The 21,518-nt window shown below is 44.8% G+C and overlaps 1 protein-coding gene across 1 annotated transcript in view; it reads right to left on the reverse strand.

Annotated features, from left to right (window-relative positions):
- Positions 1 to 2,783: 2,783 nt before the first annotated feature.
- LOC103204967 (major vault protein) overlaps positions 2,784 to 21,518 on the reverse strand; it is a 27,668-nt gene continuing 8,933 nt past the window's right edge. The window contains exons 5-14 of the mRNA XM_007950213.2: positions 19,638 to 19,732; positions 19,104 to 19,340; positions 17,432 to 17,713; positions 16,135 to 16,379; positions 15,830 to 16,027; positions 14,540 to 14,926; positions 13,600 to 13,716; positions 13,302 to 13,428; positions 3,898 to 4,086; positions 2,784 to 3,002 (exon numbers count right to left, since the gene is read on the reverse strand). Coding sequence (XP_007948404.1) covers positions 2,784 to 3,002; positions 3,898 to 4,086; positions 13,302 to 13,428; positions 13,600 to 13,716; positions 14,540 to 14,926; positions 15,830 to 16,027; positions 16,135 to 16,379; positions 17,432 to 17,713; positions 19,104 to 19,340; positions 19,638 to 19,732 — 2,096 coding nt within the window. The remainder of the gene's footprint in view (positions 3,003 to 3,897; positions 4,087 to 13,301; positions 13,429 to 13,599; positions 13,717 to 14,539; positions 14,927 to 15,829; positions 16,028 to 16,134; positions 16,380 to 17,431; positions 17,714 to 19,103; positions 19,341 to 19,637; positions 19,733 to 21,518) is intronic.

The following is a 21,518-nucleotide window of genomic DNA, read 5'->3' on the forward strand; positions in this document are numbered from 1 at the left end:
AGTATGTTATACTAGTTGAGCTTGATGTCCCCTGTGACTATGGTCCCGAGTCCACAGGTTCAACTACTCACTCCGAGTAGCTGGCTGTGCCCAAGAAGTGACTACAACCTTGTCCCTTGTCAGCTCTACTACACCCCTGGGAATTCTTACAGAACATACAAATACACTTGTAGAAACATTGTCTGGCAACTCTATACATCATCTTGGGCACACTCCTCCTTACACAGACATACCTAATAGTTCAACCTGTCCACCCATCTATTCACACATATATCCATGTTTTCCCTCACTGACAACACAGTACTATATGTGCATCTTTGTTGTCTATACCTCCCATATACCTCTCTATGCCTTCTTCTTCATCAATGCCACCACGTTGAACACTCACATTTAGTACAGTGTTCTTCTCTTCACCCAAATCAATACTTGTCTTTACCTATCTAACAGTGTTCACTCCTTTCCCCTCCCACCCCTGGTAACCAACAAAGAAAATTTCCTTCCTTATATAAACTTTTCACAATAACAGACTAATACAGTATTTGTCATTCTGTGATTGACTTATTTCACTCAGCATAATGTCCTCCAAGTTGATCCATGTAATGTGGTGTTTTGCAGATTCTACGTTATTCTTTAGGGTTGCATAGTATTCCATTGTGTGTATGTACCATAGTTTGGTTATCCATTCCTCAGTAGATGGACACCTAGGTTATTTACATCTTTTGGCTATTGTTAATAGTGCTGCGATGAACATGGGTGTGCATATGTCTGTTCTTGTCCTGGCTCTCACTTCTTTAGGATATATACCTAGTAATGGAATGGCTGGGTCAAATGGTATTTCTAATTCCAACTTTTTAAGGAATTGCCATACTGTTTTCCACAGTGGTTGTACCATTTTACAGTCCCACCAGCAGTGTAGGAGAGTCCTAGTCTCTGTGCATCCTCGCCGGCATTTATTTTCTGTCTTGTTGAACTTCGCTACTCGTGCTGGGGCAAGATGGTATCTCATTGTTGTTTTGATTTGCTCTTGATTCTGATCTTAATGGAAAAGTTCTCAGTCTTTCTCCATTGAGTATGATGTTAGCTGTAGTTTTTTCATAAATATTATTTATTAAGTGGAGGAATTTCCCCTCAATCCCTATCTTGTTGAGTGTTTTTTTTTTTTTCAATTATGAAGATTGAATTTTTTTTTTTTAATTTTATTTTGATTTGGGTGAAGATTTACAGAGTAAATTCACTTTTCATACAGCAGTTCACATAATATACTGTCTCATGTCATTGACCAAAATTTACAATGCAACAGCTCCCCTCCCACTTTCTCCCCATAGTTACCTCTTCCCAGTGTCCATCCCTCCATACTTGAAGATTGAATTTTGTTAATTGCTTTTTCTGCATCTATTGAGATGGTCATATTTTCTCTTTCTTTGTTCTCTTAATGTGATATATTACATTGGTTGATTTTCTAATGTTGAACTACCCTTGCATTCCTGAGATAAATCCTATTTGATCATGTGTATAATCTTCTCACCATTTTTCTTTTAATTTGGTTTGCTAGTATTTTGATTATTTTTGCATCTATATTCATTAGGTAAATTGGTCTGCTTTTAGACATTTTTGCCTGTTCAGCTGAACCATTCCTAGAATATTTACGTAACAATGGAATATTCTTTGATTAATCTTTAAGGTTTTCCAAAAGGAAAAAGGGCAGGAAAAAAAAAGTGAGGCATTACATCAGACAAATATAAAATTATCACTTTAGAAGACTGTGTTCCCTCTGCAAAGAAAGGGAAGAAAGTTTAAACAAAGAGAAACAGGTTCTGACTTACCTACACTTTTTTTTTTTTAAAGAGAGTCAGATTAGAGCTGATTTAATAAACAAATAAATGTCCTTGACAATTTAATCAAGACCCAGCTTTGATTGCTGGCCTGTGTACTTCATCACACATCAGTCATTGTGGGCTTCTGTGCTGCTATGATGCTAAACACGTACAGCAGAGCTTCCAGACTAAGATGACTAGGAAGAAAAGCTTGGTGATCTTTGTCCAAAACCAGCCAATCACAACAATCCAATCTGCAAGCAGTCAGAGATGGCACAGGGTGGGCAACATTTGGTTCTGTTGTGCATAGAGTTGCTGTGAGTAGGGGCCAGTTTCACAGCCGCTAACAACACCTGGTTGTGGAAGAGGGTGGAAGGAGGCACTCCTCCCTCCATGCTTCCAAACAGCCCAGAACAGAAGCCCAGAGAGCTACTCCAGTTCCTAAAGTACCTAAGCAGTTTCCTCCTCTCCAATCTGAGAGGCGTGGCAGATGTGTGCTATGACTGGCAGGTGATGCCAAAGGAGGCCTCCAAATGTTGGGGGGTTTGAGGCAGGGATAGATGACTGGCAGCAAGAGGGTTAGACCTCCAAGAGGATTTCCTAGCCAGGCTAGGTAGCAGGCGGAATTCATAGTGAGAAGAAACATTAGTCGTTCAGGAACCATCCCAGAGGGGCTGGCACGTAGGCCCTGTCCTCCCTGTGGCATTTTTCCCCCACCTGAGGTCCAGGAAAGCGGATTACCTAACCAGAGGACAGGTCTGGCTTGGCGGGTAAGACTCTGGAGTTTTATTTCGGGTTAGTGTTCTCCCTGCCTCAGCTTCCTCTCCACTTTACAAACAAGAGTAGTCTCTAGTAATTGTCTCAAGATTTCAGGTGTACTTTCAATAACTAAGCTCCTTTTCACCGTAAAGAAACAGAAAAACATTTGGGTGGCCAGAAATGTCCGTTTTATTTCAGTGCAGTACAGAGCTAAGGCACGATGTGGGTGCTCCCAAAAGCTTGAGGAGCAGGAGGGCATTGGGAAAGCAGGGCTTCTTGCGGGCTGGGCCCACCAGCCACCTTCCTGACTGGGGCCTGAACCTCAGACCCTGCCCCTAGCAGACCTAAGGCCGTGTTGAAGAGATTGATGGGAGTGGAGCCATCAGTGATGAGGGTTGATTTCAGGCCCAGACTCTGGAGCAGTTTTACCTGGAGGGAGAGAGGAGGGTGAGATGAGGTCCCTTCTCTCATCTCCGAGACTGGCTCTCTAGGGCAGGCCCCCATCCACTCCTCTGCGACTCTGCAGCTGTCTCCCACCCCATCCTCAGAAGATCGGTCAACAATAAATGACAAGCACGCGGGGAGCCTGGGGCGCTGCCTCTCCCACAGCTCAGCATTTCACCCCTTTGCTTGCTCTGTTGCAGCCAGAGGCCTTTCCGTTCCTGAAATGCACCAGGTTGTCCTCTCTGTGTCTTTCCACTTGGACTCTCTGGTGGAGAACTCTTCTCAACTCCACGTAGGGCTCAAGTACCCCATCTCAGAGTGACTTGACTTAAAGTGACTAATCTGAAGTGACAACCACACCCCTATCATCTCACCACCCTGCCTGACTTCCTTAGAGGCACTTGTCATAGACTGACGCTGTCCCATCTGTTTGCTGTCTCCTTGTGAGCTCTAGCTCACTGCTGCATCTAGTACAGTGTCTGGCACATAAGGGTAGCACAGTATTTAAGTATGATACTGTGCTCAAATGTTAACAGGAATCAGAATATGTGATATAAAAACAAACGAACAAACAAAAAACCCACTGCCATTGAGTCTCCTCTGACTTATAGCAAGCCTATAGGACAGAGTAGAACTGTTCTATAGGGTTTCCAAAGCTGTAAATCTTTAAAGAAGCAGACTCTCTCGTCTTCCTCCCGTGGAGTAGCTGGTGAGTTCAAACCATTGACCTTTTGGTTGGCAGCTGAATCTAGGGGCAATTCAATCACTGTTTGACCTCATCCCCTGGTTGACACTTTTCTAGATGTTGTGTTGTCTCCCTGGCTCTGTCTTCTTAGTTCTAGTCTGGTCTCAAGACAAACACCCATCCCCCAACTCTCACCTGCATCTCAGGCCCAGCCACAGCAAGGTCTCTGATGGTGCTGGGGCCCAGGGCCTCTGTCATCTGCTTGAACTTCTTTACCTCCACCTCACTCAGCTGTTGGGCCTTGCTCACCTCCAGTTCCAGCTGAGCCCGGGCATAGACTAATTCTAGCTCCCGTACTTTCTGTACCCGCTGGAGCTCAGCATCCTGGAAAGGAAAAAAATCCAGAATTCATTGAATCACATGGCCCTTGGAAACTGTCCAACAAGTTGCTGTAGCCACAAGACTGATGGGACTCAGGGGGTGGAGTTGTAAACTTGCAGTCAATTAGGGATGAATCCTGGCTATGCCACCTTTTGGGTTATGCCTGGAGAGCCTCTTAATCTGAGCCTCTTAATGCTTACTTTGATGGGATTTCAATCATTAAATAAGATCATGCATATGCAATATTTGCAATACCTGGTACAGAATGGGCTAAATGTCTATGAGTACTTTTCTGTAAAATAGGCATAATAATCTTTACCTTCAAGGAAATTATTAAATGAACCGATACATGGCAAATAATTTTGTAAAATACAAGGTACTTGAATAGGAATTTATATTAGCGCACCTTCTTGATTTCCTACCTGGCTTCAGTGAAAATACTAAGGACGGACTGGGGTGGGGGAAGCTAGTGGTACAAGGTAGCAGGGCTGGAGAGGAGCCTAGCTCCTAGTTTGTTGCTTATCACTCACTCCAGTGTGAAGATTTTTAACCAATGTACCCTAACATAGGAGCTTGAATTCTTTTTCTAGAGTCCAAATACATTCTCCATGACTCAGAATAGTGAAAGAGGTATGCTCCAGACTCATAGGCTGCTGGAGAGACAGCTAGGAATTTGAAGAAGTAGACATTCTTTGAATCCTCAAAGGCTACTAGGTGAGGCAGCTAAGTGTTTGGAAAACAAGGTGATGCCCGAAGGAGGAGAAAGACGGCAGCATAAATGGGAACATTCCCATCTTCCCACAAAAAAAAGAAAAGAAAAAAGACAAGCAGAAATTGGTAGAATCAATCATCTCAGAGCTCTGAAAACCAGCCGATGGATTAGGGCATCTAAGCAAACACTGCATCAGAAAGGTGACATATAAATAGTAAGGGTACTGATTATACACAGTCCATACCCCATCCCCTCCCTACTTTGGCACAGAAATCTTGTGGCAGCTACAGCAACTGTGCACCCAGGAGAGAGTCTGGTGTTGGAGCAGCCACAGCCTGCATCCCCAGGCAAGGGGTCTGTTTAAGCAGACGACTATAGCCTTCCACTATTAAAACAGCAACAGTAAAAACAATAGAAGAAAACCCTAGAGAAGGGGAGGAAACTGATTTCCAGAGTTACCACAGTGTAAGAGTCAAATGTCCTGGTTTCAACAAAAAATAACAAGGTATATGAAAAAAATAGAAAGCAAAAATGGCTCATACAAAAGACCAAAATAAAGTGAAGGGAAATGTCCCTGACTAAGGACAGATAATGCACTTACTGGTCACCAACCAAACCAAGCCCACTGCCATCGAGTTGATTCCAACTCATAGTGACCCCCATTGGGTTTCCAAGGGGGATTGCCTCATCTTCCTTCTGTGGAGTGGCTGGTAGGTTTGAACCATCAGCCTTCTGGTTAGCAGTCAAATGCCACAGGCACTGTACCACTAGAGCTCCTCACTTACTAATCAAGGATTTTAAATTAACAATACTAAATATGCTCAAAGAACTAAAGGTAAAGATGGACAAAGAACTAAAGAAAATGAGGAAAATGATACAGGAAAAAGAAAGAGAATTTTTATAAAGAGATCATTTTTTTTTTTTATGAACCCAACAGAAATGTTGTTGTTATGTGCCGTCGAGTCAGACCCAACTCATAGTGACTCCTCCTTGGGTTTCCGAGGCGGTTGTTGTTGTTGTTGTTGTTGTTGTTATAGCGACCCCTCCTTGGGTTTCCAAGGCAGTATCACTACGGAAGTAGGATTGCCCAACCTTCCCTCCGAGGAGTGGCTGCTGGGTTTGAACTGCCAGCCATTTGGTTAGCAGGCAAGTGTCTTAGCCACTATGCTACCAGAGCTCCCTCCGAGGCAGTATCACTGCAGAAGTAGATTGCCCAACCTTCCTTCTGAGGAGTGGCTGGTGAGTTTGAACTGCCAGCCTTCTGCTTAGCAGTCAAGTGCCTTAGGCACTACGCTACCAGAGCTCCCCCAAACAGAAATACTGAACTTGAAAATTACAGGAACAGAAATAAAAAATTCACTGGAGGGGCTCAACAGGAGATTTGATTTGGCAGAAGAAAGAATCAGTAAAGATGGAGATAGGGCAATTTAGATTGTCAAGAGTAAGGAGTAAAATGAAAAAATGAAGGAGTGAAGAGAGCCTAAGGGACTTGTGGGACATCATCAAGCTGATTAATATACACATTATGGGAATCCAAGAAGTAATATAAATGAACAGAATGACTACTTGGGGAAATAATGGCTGAAAACATCCCAAATTTGATGACAGGAATTAATCTACATATCCAAGGTGTTCACCAAACACCAAGAAGAATAAACCTAAATATATACACACTGAGACAATTATAAAATTCTCAAAAAGCAGAAATAAAGGGAGACTCTTGAGACCAGCAAGAGAGAATCATCACATCCAAGAGATCCTCAGTAAGATTGAGTGCCAGTTTCTCCTTAGAAATCATAGAAGCTGGAAGGCAGTGGGGTCACATTTAAGGTACTGACAGAAAGAAAAAAGAAGCTGTCAGTCAAGAATTCTGTGCCCATCAAAATTATCTTTAAATATGAGGGTGAAACGAAGAGAATCCCAGATCAACAAAAGCTGAGGTAGTTTTGTTACTTTAAGAAATGTTAAAGGGAGCCCTTCATGTTGTAAAGAAAGACACTAGACAGTAATTCAAAGAAGTATGAAGGAAAAAAGTTAAATAAAAAGGCTTTCTTCATTTTGTTTTGATCTTTTTTCTGATTGATCTTTTTCCAAAGAAGTGAAATTTATTCTGTCTTCCATTGCGTCAAATCTACTCCTTTGCCCTTTCAATGCATTATCCATTTCTGACAATTCAGTATTAATCATCTGGATTTCTATCTGTAGACTCTGAATGATTTCTAATTTTTCTTTTGTCATCTTGTTCTTGTATTTTCTTCTCAAATTCTAGGGTTTTGTCTGTGTTTTCCTTGATCTGTCTCTCAATCCTTTGAAGATACCTAAATATAATTCTTTTGCATTCCTTACCAGGGAGTTCCAATGCTGTGTCTTCCTCAGAGATGTGTTTTGGGTCTGTATCCTGGTCCCTTTTTTCTCCTGCTTTATCTTGATTCTTTGTGTGGACTGTGATGCTCTGTTGTCTCCAAGGCATTGTGATGATTTTGTGTTTATATTTAATTGGTGATTGTATGTTGGAGTGACTTGCCCATGATTTTTGTTTTCTTTGTTTTGTTTTAATATTATCTATGCAAGCAAGGTACTGTGCTGTGCTTTTCACTACTTGGAAATATTCAGGCTGTTGGTCCCGTCAGAGTAGATGACAGTCCGCAGCTCCAAGCATCTCTGTACTCACTGTTTTCGTTCAGGTTTTTCCACTAGTTGGTGCCTACTTCTGTATAGTTCCTTTCAAAGCTCAGGGCTCCAGAATTATCTTCTGTCAATTGGTTTTTCTTTTCTTTGTTGAAGAGGGTCTATGTTGGTTGTCTGCCTACTCCTCCATCTTACCAGAAGGGGTGGTATGATTTCTAGACTGCTGCTTCCACTGGCATTGATTGAGAATCCAAGTAAAACGAAATCCTTGACAACTTTAATCTTTCATCCATTTATCATGATGTTTTCTATTGGTCTGGTTGTGAGGATTTTTTTTATGTTGAGGTGTAATTCATACTGAAGGCTGTAGTCTTTGATCTTCATCAGTAAGTGCTTCAAGTCACTTTCAGCAAGCAAGGTTTTTTCATCTGCATATCATAGGCTGTTAATGAGTCTCCCTCCAATTCTGATCTCACACTCTTCTTCACATAGTATAGCTTCTTTGTACAGATAGAATATATATGGTAAAAGGATACAACCCTAAAGCATACCTTTCCTGATTTTAAACCATGCAGTATCTTTTGGGGAGCTCTAGTAGTATAGTGCCTAAGGCACTTGACTGATCACCAGAAGGCTGGTAGTTCAAACTCACCAGCTACTCCTCAGAAGGAAGGTTGGACAATCTACTTCCGTAGTGATACTACCTTTGAAACCCAAGGAGGGGTCATTATGAGTCAGGTCTGACTAAATAGCACATAACAACAACAACAGTATCCTTTGTTCTGTTTGAACAACTGCATTTTGGTTCCTCATGAACACAATTAAGTGTTCTGGGATTCTCATTCTTTGCAATGTTATCCATAATTTATAATGATCCATGCAGTCAAATCCCTTTACATAGTCAGTTAAACACAGGTAAACATCATTCTTGTATTCTTTGTTTTTAGCCAAGATACCTCTGATATCAGCAGTGATATTCCTTGTTCCATGTCCTCTTCTGAATCTACCTTGAATTTCTGACAATTTCCTGTCAATACAGTGCTGCAATTATTTTTTAATTATTTTCAGCAAAATTTTACTTGCATGTGATATTAATGATACTGTTTGGTAATTTCCACATTGTGTTCAATCACCTTTCTTTGGAATGGGTGCAAATATGGATCTCTTCCAGTTGGTTGGCCAAGTAGCTGCCTTCTAAATTTCTTGGCATGAACAAATGAGCACCTCCAGTGCTGCATCTGTGTGTTGAAATATCTCAGTGGGCATTCTGTCAAGTCCTGGAGCTTTGCCTTTCACCAGTGTTTTCAGTGTACCTTAGACTTCTTCCTTCATTACCACTGGTTCTTGATCATATGCTACCTTCTGAAATGGTTGAACAGTGACCAATTCTTTTTGGTACAGTGACTCTGTGTTTTCCTCCCATCTTCTTTTGATGCTTCTTGCATCATTCAATATTTTGCCCAAAGAATCCTTCAATATTGCAACTCAAGACTTGAATTTTTTCTTCAGTTCTTTCAGCTTGAGAGATGCCAACCGTGGTTTTTCCCCTTTGATTTTCTAACTCCAGGTCTTTGCAGATTTTATTATAATACCTTACTTTGTCTTTTTGAGCTGTCCTTTGAAATCTTCTGTTCAGCTCTTTTACTTCATCATTTCTTCCATTTGCTTTAACCAGTCTCTGTTCAAGAGCAAATTTTAGTCTCTTCTGACATCATGTTTGGTCTTCCTTTCCTGTCTTTTTAATGACTTTTTGCTGTCTTCATTGATGATGTACTTGATGGGATCCCACAACTTGTCTGATCTTTGATCATTAGTGTTTAATCTGTCAAGTCTGTTCTTCAGACTACCTAAATTCAGGTAAGAAGGACTGAAGGTCATAATTTGGCTCTCATGGTCTTAATTTTCTTCAGCTTCACCTTCAACTTGCATAGGAATAATTGCTAGCCTGTCCCACACTCAACCCCTGGCCACCTACTATCTGATGATATTAAACATCTCCATTGTCTCTTTCAATTTGATCCCTATGTATTCCGTCTGGCAAGGTCCACGTGTACAGTCACTGCTTATGTTGTTATAAAAAAGTATTTTCAATGAATAAGTCATTGGTCTTGCAAAATTATATCATGTGCAGGAGTGGATGGGAGGGAAAGACACAGGGAAGAGGTGGCTATGGGGATGAAGTGGGAGGAGATCTGTTGCATTGTGGGAGATTACAATCAATGTCATGAGACAAAGTGTATGTGAACTGCTGTATGGAAGATGAATTTACTCTGTAAACTTTCACCCAAATCACAATAATTTTTTTTTAAAATTATACCATGTGATTGATCTCCAGCATCAATTCTATCACCAAGACCATATTTTCCAAATACCAATGCTTCTTGTTTGCAGCTTTTGCATTCCAGTCACCAGTAATTATCAATACATCTTAATTGCATGTTTAGCCAATTTCAGAGTGCAGAAGTTGGTAAAAAATCTTCAATTTCTTCATCTTTGGCTTTAGGAGTTGGTGCATAAATTTGAACAATAGTAGAAGTAACTGGTCCTTGTAGGCACTGACAGCATTGTACTTCAAGGAAGATCTTGAAATGTTCTTTTGGACAATGAATGTGATGTTACTGCTCTTCAATTTGTCATTCTTGTCATCATAGACCATATGACTGTCCAATTCAGAATGGCCAGTATCAGTCCATTTCAGCTCACTAATGCCTAGGGTATCAGTCTTTATCCACTCCATTTCTTTATTCACAACTTCCATCAAGTAAACACAAAACTAGGCAGTATTTGAGAAAATGATAAAAAGAATAAGACACACAGTAAATAAATAGCAAAACAGCAGAAGTAAGTCCTTCCTTATAATTTTTTTAATGTAAATGGTTAAGCTCTCCAATGAAAATCAGAGACTGGCAGAATAGACAAGAAAACATGATCCAACTATATACTATATACAAGAGACCTAGCTTAGACCCCCTGGTAGACTGAAGGTAAAAGGATAGAAAAAATACTGCTATGCAAAGAGTAGCCAAAAGAGAGCAGGGATGACTTCTATATTAACATCAGACAAAACAGACTTTAAGCCAAGACAGTGCCAAAGTATGTAAGCTGAGTGCCAAAGAACACTGTGGTGAGTAGATGTGGTGCAGTAAATTGCTTCATATGGCCCTTCTACCCGTGGTCTCTGTGACTCTTCTCAGTGGACTCAGTAGGAGTATGCAAATGTGAAGTGCTTTTGGCCCACCAGGGGAATTGGATAGGTTGTTAGTGATGTAAATAAGGTGTATGGCACCCTTTTGGGTACAACTGTGCAGATAAGGTGTATGGAACCCTAATGTTGGGATTAGTCAGTTCTGTCCTACTGCTAGGCTTAAAATGAGTCATGCCAGAGGTGGAAAGGGGGATCTCAGTGTCATCAACAGAGAAGAGCTAGGTGTAGAGAGCATCCCAAGATCCCTGTGTTGAACCTCTTCAATAGAGGGAGAGCTACATGCTTTGTTGAGATGGCAACAAATGGTGGCAGTGGACTTCTGGCCCATGGAGCAAGAAAGTTGAGTGCCTCTGGGTTGAGGCTTGCTGGTGGAGTGGGGTGCTTCTAGGCATTTATTCACAGAGCTAAAAGAGATCTGTGATACTTGCCCAAGCCCAGCAGAGGTAAAGCCAAGGGCCCAAGGGCCAGAGAGTCATGCCTTTGGGTATGGCTGAGGGAGGCTGTCCTGATTGAAGAACTGTATCCTGAGCATTCCCAATTGTGAACTGTAACCTGTTTCTTCCCTAAAAAACCCTTCAATCATGTGTATTATTTGTGTGGTAAGTAGCAAGTTCTTTGTGGCCGCTGCAATGAATTATCAAGCCCAGCAGAGAAGTAGAGTGCTATGGGTGGAGGATTCATGTCAGAATTGGTAAAAAAAAAAAAAAAAAAAATCTTGCAGGGTGGCAGCATGTCTGACCTTCACCTCATAGGGATCAACCTTGGGCTGTTGATCTTGACCTTGATCCTCCTCCCCACCTTGTGAAGTTAGAGACCAGATGATTCCTCCACCAAGCCCTTTTTGCACTAGGACAGAAATAGTCCAAAGATGGAAAATATTAGAGGGCTGGAATTCTTGCAGGCTTTTTGGAGGGCCTTCAAGGATTGGAAAGGAAGGCGTTTCAGGTTGGCATGCATGCTGGGTATAAAGACTTGGCAGAGGTAAACTTTGTGGCTAGGAGGGTCAAGGAAGCTGGACAGCAAACTTCACATGATGGGTGAAGTCAAAGTTACAGGCTGGCTAGTGTTTCAGTGACAGTCTTACTACTTCTAAGCTGTGTATGAATGTAAGCAATGTTCTCTAGCTTTTTTAAGAGCTTACTCATACTCATCTTTCAAGTTAGCACCTCAAAAAAAATCTCAGACTATCTATCTTTGCATGCTCAGACTATACCGCATGGTTTAAAATCAGGAAGGGAGTGTGTCAGGGTTGTATCCTTTCACCATACTTACTCAATCTATATGCTGAGCAAATAATCCAAGAATCTGGACTATATGAAGAAGAATGTGGCACCAGGATTGGAGGAAGGCTCATTAACAACCTAAGATACGCAGACGACACAGCTTTGTTTGCTGAAAGTGAGGAGCACTTACTGATGAAGATTGAAGACTACAGTCTGCAGTATGGATTACACCTCAATATAAAGAAAACAAAAATCCTCACAATGGGACCAATAAACAGGATCACAAGGAATGGAGAAAAGACTGAAGTTGTCAAGGACTTCATATTGGTTCTACAATCAGTGCCAATGGAAGCAGCAGTTAAGGCATCAAAAGACGTATGGCATTGGGCAAATCTGTTGCAAAAGGTCTCTTTCAAGTGCTGAAGGGCAAAGATATCTCCTTGAAGACTAAGATGAGCCACACCCACGCCTTGGTATCTTCAGTTGCCTCATATGCATGTGAGAGTTGGACAACGAATAAGGAAGACTGAAGAAGTGATGCTTTTGAGTTGTGGTGTTGGCAAAGAATGCTTAAAGTACCATGGACTGCTAAAAGACCTAACTAACAAACCTGTCCTGGAAAAAGTGCAGCCGGAATGCTCCCTGGAAGCGAGAAGGGGCAAACTTTGTCTCACTTACTTTGATCATGTTGTCAGAAGGGACCATTCTCTGGAGAAGCATGTCATGCTTGGTAAAGTGGAGGGTCAACGAAAGAGGGGAAAGCCCTCAACAAGATGGATTGACACAGTGGCTGCAGCGATGGGCTTATGTACAGTAGGGATCATGAGGCTGGCATTCTACTAGGCAGTGTTTCATTCTGTTGTACACAGAATTGCTGTGGGTCAGAGATGACCTGACGGCACCTAACAACATCTTTGTCAGTGACTCACCATACCCTATACCCTTTACTGTATTTATCATCTTCAAGTTTATCTGCCTCTTTAATCAGCCTCTGCTCATGGCAGCAGCACATGGACGTGATAGAGGACCTTGGTTAAGAGCAGACTCTGGAGCCAGACTTCCCAAAGTTGAATCCACTTGTTAGTTGTATGACCTTGGGTAAGTCATTTCACCTGAGTTTGGATTTCCTCTTCTGCATGACAGAGGACAGTATTTACCTCATAGGGTTGTTGTGAAAATTAAACAATACATGTTCTCAGCATTCTCAAGTGCTTGGTGTGTAGAAAGCTCAATGTAAGTATGAGCAGTAAGCTTGAGGGTTAAGAGGTGTTCTTTCTGATTTACTACTCCGCCCTTACCAAACTTTGCTTCCTTCTGTCTATGAGATGATAATGTTTCTTACCAGTTGTTGTGCATATTAATAAACACAGGGGAAGAATGCCCACTGAGCTCCTAGCACTAAGTGGGCCCTCGATAAATGCTCTCCTCCCATGGCCTTGCCCCCACTCACAGTCTCAATGGCCAAGGCCTCCGCTTTCAGCTTGGCTTGCAGCACAGAGCCTTCTCCCTCAATCCGCGCTGCCTCTGCACGGGACTCAGCCTCTGCTTTGGCAGTCCCGGTGCTCTCCACAGCTGTGCTGGAAGAGGAGGCATCTTGGTCAGGCAGGCCCCAGGAAGAAGCCCTGTCCTTCTCCTTGGCCTTGATTTAGGCTGTAGCTGTTTTCACTTGCCACCCCCACCCCAACCAGCTGCTTTTCTAAGACCCTTGCCCCCCTACCATCTTCTTCCTCCTCTAGTACTCAACGCACCTCAGAGCTTCTAGCTCCAAGAGTTCCCTGCGAGCTTTTTCAGCTTCTGATTGGTCCAAAATCTTCTGCCTCTCAAGGCGACCACGAGCTTCTTGTTCTAGTCTCTGAGCTTCATGCCTAGACAAGAGAGGGGACAGGTAGGATGCTGGCATGGGGTTAGACCTGGCATGTGAGCTCTAAGGGAATGGACCACCAATCTGTCTCATGTCCAGGCCAGACCTCACCCATGGAAGCCCCTCACGGTGCAAGCAAAGAAACATTGTGGTCACTCACTGTGAGCGAGGTAGATTCTAGGCCCAGGGGAACACAGTATGATTGAGGTCCTGGTTTCATAGAACTTACCTTCCAGTGGGGACAAAAGTAAACAGGGATGATGTCAGACATTGAGAAGTACCTTGAAGGTAGTAGAATAGGTGATGAGAGAGCAGGACGAGGCAAAGGGCACTTCTTTGCTTGGGGCAGAAAAAAAAGGACTCTCCAAAGAGGTCACCTTTGAGTGGGAGCTGAAGAAGCAGCCTGCCTTGTAGAGTTCTAGGAGGATAGCATCCTGCGCAGATGAAGCAGCCAGTGCAAAAGCCCTTCAGGTGAGAACAAGCTTGCATTGAGGAACAGAAAGAAGCCAGTGGGACTGAAGCATGGGACTGCAGCTAGGGAAGAAGACTGGAAGGCAGGGGGCAGGCTGGACCTCAGAGGGCATGGAAGGTCACAGAAAGGAGCTTGGGTTTTATCATGAGCAAGGTGGGAAGCCACAGGAGCAGTGATGGCATCTCAGTCACACTGAGTCTACTGCCTGTTCGGCAGACAAGTCCTTTACAGCAAGCCAACCATTAAGGGTACCATGTGATCCAGGCCCTAGCAGTGTAATGGAGATGGGGACCCTGAGAGAAAGTCTGGCCTGCAGTGAGCACTGTGGGCAGCTGGGTCCCCAGGCCTCACTCACTTGGCAGCTGCCTCCTGGGAGTTGGTGGTGATCTCAATGGCTAGCTGTACGCTGCGTTGTAGGGCATCCCGAGTCCTCTGGTCCACAGGCTCCACAGATTGTACATCCACACTGCTGACCACCAGCCCATTTTGGTGGAAGACAGCCCAGTCCCGAGGCTTGGGCAAAGCTATGCTGTCAGGGCCCTTGGCTTCCAAGGTCTCAAAGCCAAAGACCGCAGTGCGGATGATGCGTGCTGAGTTCTTATGGAAGTCATCAAAGGTGACAGAGGCCACAGCCCCTCGCACCCGGGATGCGATGGCCTTGCAGGCGTCACCCACGAAGTCGGGCACTGAGAAGAGCTTGGCTGTCTCTTGAGTGTCCTTCCGGTCACTCACTTCAAAGTGCCTGTGAGCAAAGAGGCTCAGAATGGGAGAAACTTTCCCTTCAAGGAGGACCTCCACACTCACTCCCTGGGCAGGGCCTCTAATAATAGAGGATGCTAACACAACCTTACATGTGCTCTCATTTAATTCTGATAGCTGTCCTGTGAGGTGGAAGTAAGTATAAGTCCTATTTCACAGCTGAGTCTGAGAGGAGGTTACATGATTGGCCCAAGGCCACACAGTATATATCAAGTCAAGTCAAGGCAGTCTGGCTCTAGGATCTGTATTGTTCTTCTTCTTTTCTTAAGGGTCTGTATTCTTAACTGTCATGCTGTAGTACCCCTGAATATGTCATCTGCCTTTGCCAAGAGGTGAGGAACATGTGCTTGGGAGTTGTCACGAGTTATTTCTGTATGTGATTTATCTCCCCTAATTCTAATAGCTGCCATTTGAGCCCTATGTACCAGGCACTGTTCTAATTCTCATTGCATCCTTTCAAAAACCCTGTGAAGTAGGTAATGTCATCCTCATGTTACAGACTGGCAAACTGTGGCAAGAACTAAGTTGCCTGCCCACAACCAGAGTTAGCAAACTGCAGATCTGGGCTGAAGCCCTTTCTGCCCCTGCACACTGCTCTCTCATCCTGCCCACTCACACAGTTTATTCCCAATTAATCTTTTTACAACCTTGCAAACAAGTGTTTGGCTGCACACTAGCTGGGAGTTTAGCTAAAGTCCGGAATCCCTGCCAGTGGCCCTGGGCATCACACTGGATCTGCATACACACCCGTTTCCCTCTTGGCCAGTAGCATGAAGCCAGACATTTTGTTCTTATTATGAGCCCAGCACTGCTGGGGGCTTCTCTCTGTCTCAGGGTTTCCCTGGGAGGACACCCAAAACCTCACCATCTCCTCTGCACCCCTTACCAGTTGTAGGCAAGCTGAAGTTGCAGCCTGGCATGGTCTGCTGTCTCAATAGTAATGACGTCTGTAAAGAAATCTGGCCCCAGTAAGAGGCAGAGGGAGCGGCGGGCGTGGGGACGCTTGGGCCGCCCTGCCGAGAGGGACAGTACTGTGAACTGCTCCTCAGGTCCCAGCGACACCAGCTCCGGCCCAAAGACAACGCTGCGGAGAGAGTTCGGAGTCAGATACCTGGAGGGCCTCTGGGGCTCTGCCCTTCATCCACACCCCTGCAGCCCCCCTGCCCCAGCACCACGGCCCCTGCCCCTCACCGAGCTTTCTTCTCTCTGTAGTCGTACACCTGCACCGCGGCGTTGTGAGGGACACGGTAGCTGACCACACGGGTCTTGTTCCGGGGGGCTGAGGGCTGTGGGGCCTTGGCCGTTGCCTTCTCCCCCCTGTCGGCCAGGGGGTCTTGCCCTTTGTTGAGCAGCTCCTCCACTCCAGGAGGTAGCTCCTTCTCCCAGAGGATTTCATCCTGCGTAAGCATGTAGGTGCTTCCGATCACAGCACGCACCTTGAGAGGTGAGGACAGGAGTGATGTCACCAGGGAGGGTAAAGGAAGAAAGACCCACCCAGCCCTCCTGAAGCAGGACTGTTCCAGAGAGGTGGGACAGCAGACTGGTGACATACGGTCTCTGCTCACGTCCCAGTCTGCCATCCGCTAGCTCTGCCTTCTGGGCTAGCTTTTCACTTCTGTGCTTCACTTTCCTCGTCTGTAAAATGGTCAAGATAGTGGCTACCTCACTGGGTTGAGAATAAACATCGTCTATAGTCTGGTGGAGTCGCTGGGTGGTGAGAATAGTTAATGTGCTTGGCCGCTAACATAAGGGCTCAAGGTTTGTGTGCACCAGAGATGCCTCAGATGAAAGGCTGGTGCTCTTCTGGAAAATCAGCCATTGAAAACCCAGAGGAGGACAGTGCTACTTGAACACACGAAGTCATCAGGAATTGGAATGGACTTGATGGCAACTGGTGTATGTCTAGTGCTGAGATCAGCACTTGTCCTATAGGAAGGGCTGGATATTACTTCTTCTGGATTTTCCTTCAGTGGTCAGCTTTGAGGGCACCCTGGGGCCAGATGCAGTCCTAGGCAGAAGGTCATTTCAGTGATACCACCTAGAATCCTGAGCTGTACTTCTAGGTTGAGTTATTAGAGAAAGAAGTTAGAGACGTCCTGCTCTGCCCACAGTGAGCTTTTAGGATCTATTTGGGTGAGGTGGTGAGGAGAACTCCACCAGAATAATGGACACAAGGAGGAGCTGGGTTCTTACTGTTCCTCAGCCACATCCCAGTCAGACCTGGGGCGAGATCTACAGCGGGGATAGAGTGCCCTACCTCAACTCAAGCTCAGCCTTTCACTTGAGGTCTCAAAACCTGGAAATTTAAGACAAAAATATGAATGGCAAATACTCCAAGAAATACCCTCAGGCTTACCGACGTGCTGAGGAACTGCACCCAGGCCATTGAAACCGCCTCCCTAAGCGCTACCATGTGAGCATCGCCTGCCTGCCCAGAGAAGTCACCATGGTGGCTGCACAGCAGTATCTCCCACCCCCCAGCTCTTACCCTTCCCGTCTTGACGTCCTGCACGTAGATGCCTTCATTCTCATCCAGAGGAATGGCCTGACGCTCTTCCACCACCTCCACCTTGGCCGACGGCACATACTCCAGCGGCCCTCGGATGAGCCAGCGGTCCCCGGCCTGGTGGGAGACCTGCTCTTCATCCTCCCCCTCCTGCACGGGCTGCAGGGCCCTCAGCAGCAGTCCCTGCTGCTCCGACAGCACGTACACATCCTGGATGCCTCGCTCCAGCCTCTCCCCTGGCTGCAGGAAGAAAGACTTCTCTCCCTGGTGGGAGATGTGGGGTTGGAGCAGCTGCCACCCAGGGTTGCAGGTGCCTCTGATGGCACCGCCCCCAACCCCATCCAGCCTCAGGCTTGTGTTGAGGACTTGAGTCTAAAATAACCATTTATCCTCACCCCCACCCCATGTCACAACACAGTGAGAGTTATCTGGACTGTGAAGCTCTCTCAGGACCTGGATCCTTACAAGCTCAATGGTTAAGAATTCACCTATTGTTCCTCTTCAATTTCATGTTTTGTTTTCTTGGGATGGTATAGTCCAGGGGTTGGCAAACTCTTGACTTTTAGACCAATTCAGCCTGCTACCTGTTTTATTTTTAAAATGTATATCCTTTATTGAGATATAATTCACATACCGTAAAATTCATCTTTATATGTGTAGAAATCAGTGCTTTTAGTATATTCACAGAGTTATGCAAACACTACTACTATCCGATTTTAGAACATTTTCCATCACTCCCAAAAGAGACCCCAGTCCCCCTTAGCAATCACTCCTTCTCCTTCTCCCTCTCCCTGGCCCCTGGCAACAACTAATTGACTTTCTGTCTATGGATTTGCCTGTTGTAGATACTTCATATAAATGGAATCATACAACCTGTGGCCTTTTGTGTCTGGCTCGTCACTCCAGCATAATGTTTTCTGGGCTTATCCGTGTTGTAGCATGTATCAGTACTTTAGTCCTTTTAATAGCTGACATTTCATTGTATGGATATACCACATTTTGTTTATCCATTCATCAACTCATAGGCATTTGGGTTGTTTCTCCCTTTTCAGCCTCCTACTTTTATAGCATCACAGCCACACCCATTCATTTACCTGTTGTCTATGGCTGTTTTCTAGCTGCAATGGCAGAGCTGAGTAGCTGCAACAGAAACTGTATGTCCCACAAAGCCTGAAATATCTACTACCTGGTCCTTTACAGAAAGTTTGCTGACCCCTGGTGCTCTCATATACATAATTCAGAGATGGGAAGAGTTGTGTATAAAGAGAAAGGTGAACTGAGGAATTTCTGAAAATCAAGTGTCATGGAATCCCAAGAAGTACACGCATCCAGGGATGACATAGTTGCCAGAAGAGAGAGATGAGTAATGGAAGAGAAAGAGCTGCAGGGTGTCTGGGCATGGGCCAGGGCCAAGGCCAAGGAGGCTCTCCCAGGGGTGGCAGTAAAGAGGGACATTATTTCAGGCAAACAGAACTATATATATGAAGGCCCAGAGGGAGCCATGGCAAGCTTGGTGTTTCTAGAATGTATGCCTGGGGTGGGAGGAGAGAAGGGGAGAGAGAAGAGAGTCTTATGTCATTCCAGGGCATTTATGCTCCTAGTGCAGCCTCTGAGTCAGGGGGAAGACTTTGAGCAGGGAGGAAGAAAAGGGTACCTTGACAACACGCTTTTGCCCAAGTTGGTTCTTGCCATCTGGTCCGACTGGGTCGAGGATCACACAGTAGTTGCGGGGGCCCAGGGTGGTGATGGGCACGACCCCCAGCACCTCCTCATAGACATCTGGTACATGGGCCTCCGTGTCCTGCACTGTCACCAGCCATTCCTCCCCAGTGCGGCGGTTCACGCCCCTCAAGTCCCGGAAATTCTGCAGAGCCCGGAGGTGCAGGGCTGTCTGTAGAGGAAGACGTTGGCGGTGTTTGGGTAAACCTACTTCCAGCTTGCTCAGTGGATTCTGAAATGAGCAGCAACTCCACCCAGTGGGCACTCAATGCTCCCAGGACTGACTGACGATTTCTAATAACTCAGGAGACTTTTTAGCCTTCTCAGATGAGTATTTCCTAGGTGATCTGACCTTTAATTTTTTTTTTTAAGTGGCCCCAGTAATATGGCTTCTCTTCTACTCACCTTCTGCCACTCTGAGTGCTCCCTCCACTAGGGCCCCTTAACTCACCATCCTCAGAGCACAAACCTTTTCTGTGAGGATCACAGCATCCACCAAATCGAGAACCTCCTCAAACACTGCTGGTAGGTATGCACCCACCGAACGCACCAGCCATTCTTCTCCTGGGCCAAGAGCAGAGAATGAGGGTCAGAGGTCACTCAGCCTATTTCTCAGCTGCTGTTTCCTGCAGCCTGGGCAACAGGACCAGCAGGGCTTTGTAGGTGACAGACACACTGTCTCTGGGCTTACGGGCCTGACAGCAGTCCTTGAACTGGCTCCTTTCCAACCCCAGCCCAGGGGAATAGAAAAGCCCTTCCAAGCCCAAGTTGCTGCTCTGCCAACATCCTGCTATGCTTCTCTAACCACCAAAGTCCACTTCTTCCTGCCCATCATGGCCCTAAAAATGGGCAGCAGATTTAGTTTCTTGAAGAAACAAAATGGCTGGATGCAAGTTCCCAGCCTTGGCCTTCCTGGTCCTACATCCAGGGCAGTGCTTCAGTTTTATTATATGGAAAATGGGGATATATGATAGTATCTCAAAGCTTTGAGATACTAAGTAACATGAGACTCTCTGTCTGTCTCCCTTTCTCTGCTCCCACCCCAGGCATCTGAGGTTTAATAACATGATATTTGTGAAGTACTTAGAACCACATCTGGCAGAGTCAGGGATGTGTTTGTTAACTGTGTTTGAATACCTGTTCTGTTCATTTAGAACCAGGTAAGAAGGGGCCCCCAGCTCACAGTGAGGAAGGGAAAAAATCCATGTCAACATGATTATGATCACAGGATTAGGGCTGGGGTAGTTGGATAATTTGTTATGATCCATGTAGTTGAATCTCTTTGCATTTGTGCAGCCATCCTCTGCCAAACCTATATATACCTATGAGCAACTCCTATTCTCCTTCCTGTTATGTTCAGTTTACACGTCTACCTATGTATCTACTAGTAGATATTGTTTGTTATTACTGTTACTGCAGGGTTGCATTTATAATACTATTTACCTTTGTTGTTGTTTACTCTTTTTTGGTTATTATGAACAGTAGTGCAATATACATTGGTGAGGGGTTTCCATTCTTTACATGAAGATTTAATCATTGAAAAGTTGACCTGACCTACCTCATTTAGAGTGTTAAACACCCTCGAGAGAGAACTTTCTAGATTGTAAGGCCTCAGATGTCTGATCCTGATTTTGGACCAACCTCGGAAAAAAGCAGACTCACGTTTCATACCACCATGGGGGGGGGGGGATAAAAAACAACCATTGTTTGATTTCTTAACTGCTGCTTCCATGGGCATTCATTATGGATCCAAGTAAAATTAAATCCTTGACAACTTCAGTCTTTTCTCTATTTATCATGATGTTGCTTATTGGCCCAGTTGTGAGGATTTTTGTTTATGTTGCAATATAAGCCATGCTTAAGTCTTTGATCTTCATCAGTAAGTGCTTCAAGTCCTCTTGTCTTTTAGTGAGGAAGGCTGTGTCATCTGCATACTGCAGGTTGTTAATGAGTCGTTCTCCAATCCCAGTGCCATGTTTCATATATTCTAGGTTCCTGGATTATTTGCTCAGCACACAGATTGAATAAGTATGGTGAAGGGCTAGAACGCTAACACACACTTTTCCTGATTTTAAACCATGCAGTATGCTCTTGTTCTGTTTAGATGACTGCCTGTTTGTCTATGTATGTTGTTGTTGTTATGTGCCGTCGAGTCGGACCTGACTCACAGTGACACCTCCTTGGGTTTCTGAGGCAGTATCACTACGGAAGTAGATTGCCCCATCTTCCTTCCGAGGAGTGGCTGGTGGGTTTGAACCGCCAGCCTTCTGATTAGCAGTCAAATGCCTTAGGCACTACACTACCAGAGCTCCCCCAAAAGAGAGTATTACCTTTAAAAAGGGGTCCAAGA

The sequence above is a fragment of the Orycteropus afer genome, unplaced genomic scaffold (genome assembly GCF_000298275.1).
Source record: "Orycteropus afer afer isolate SDZICR_OR568_19922 unplaced genomic scaffold, OryAfe1.0 scaffold00266, whole genome shotgun sequence".
Taxonomy (NCBI): Eukaryota; Metazoa; Chordata; class Mammalia; order Tubulidentata; family Orycteropodidae; genus Orycteropus; species Orycteropus afer.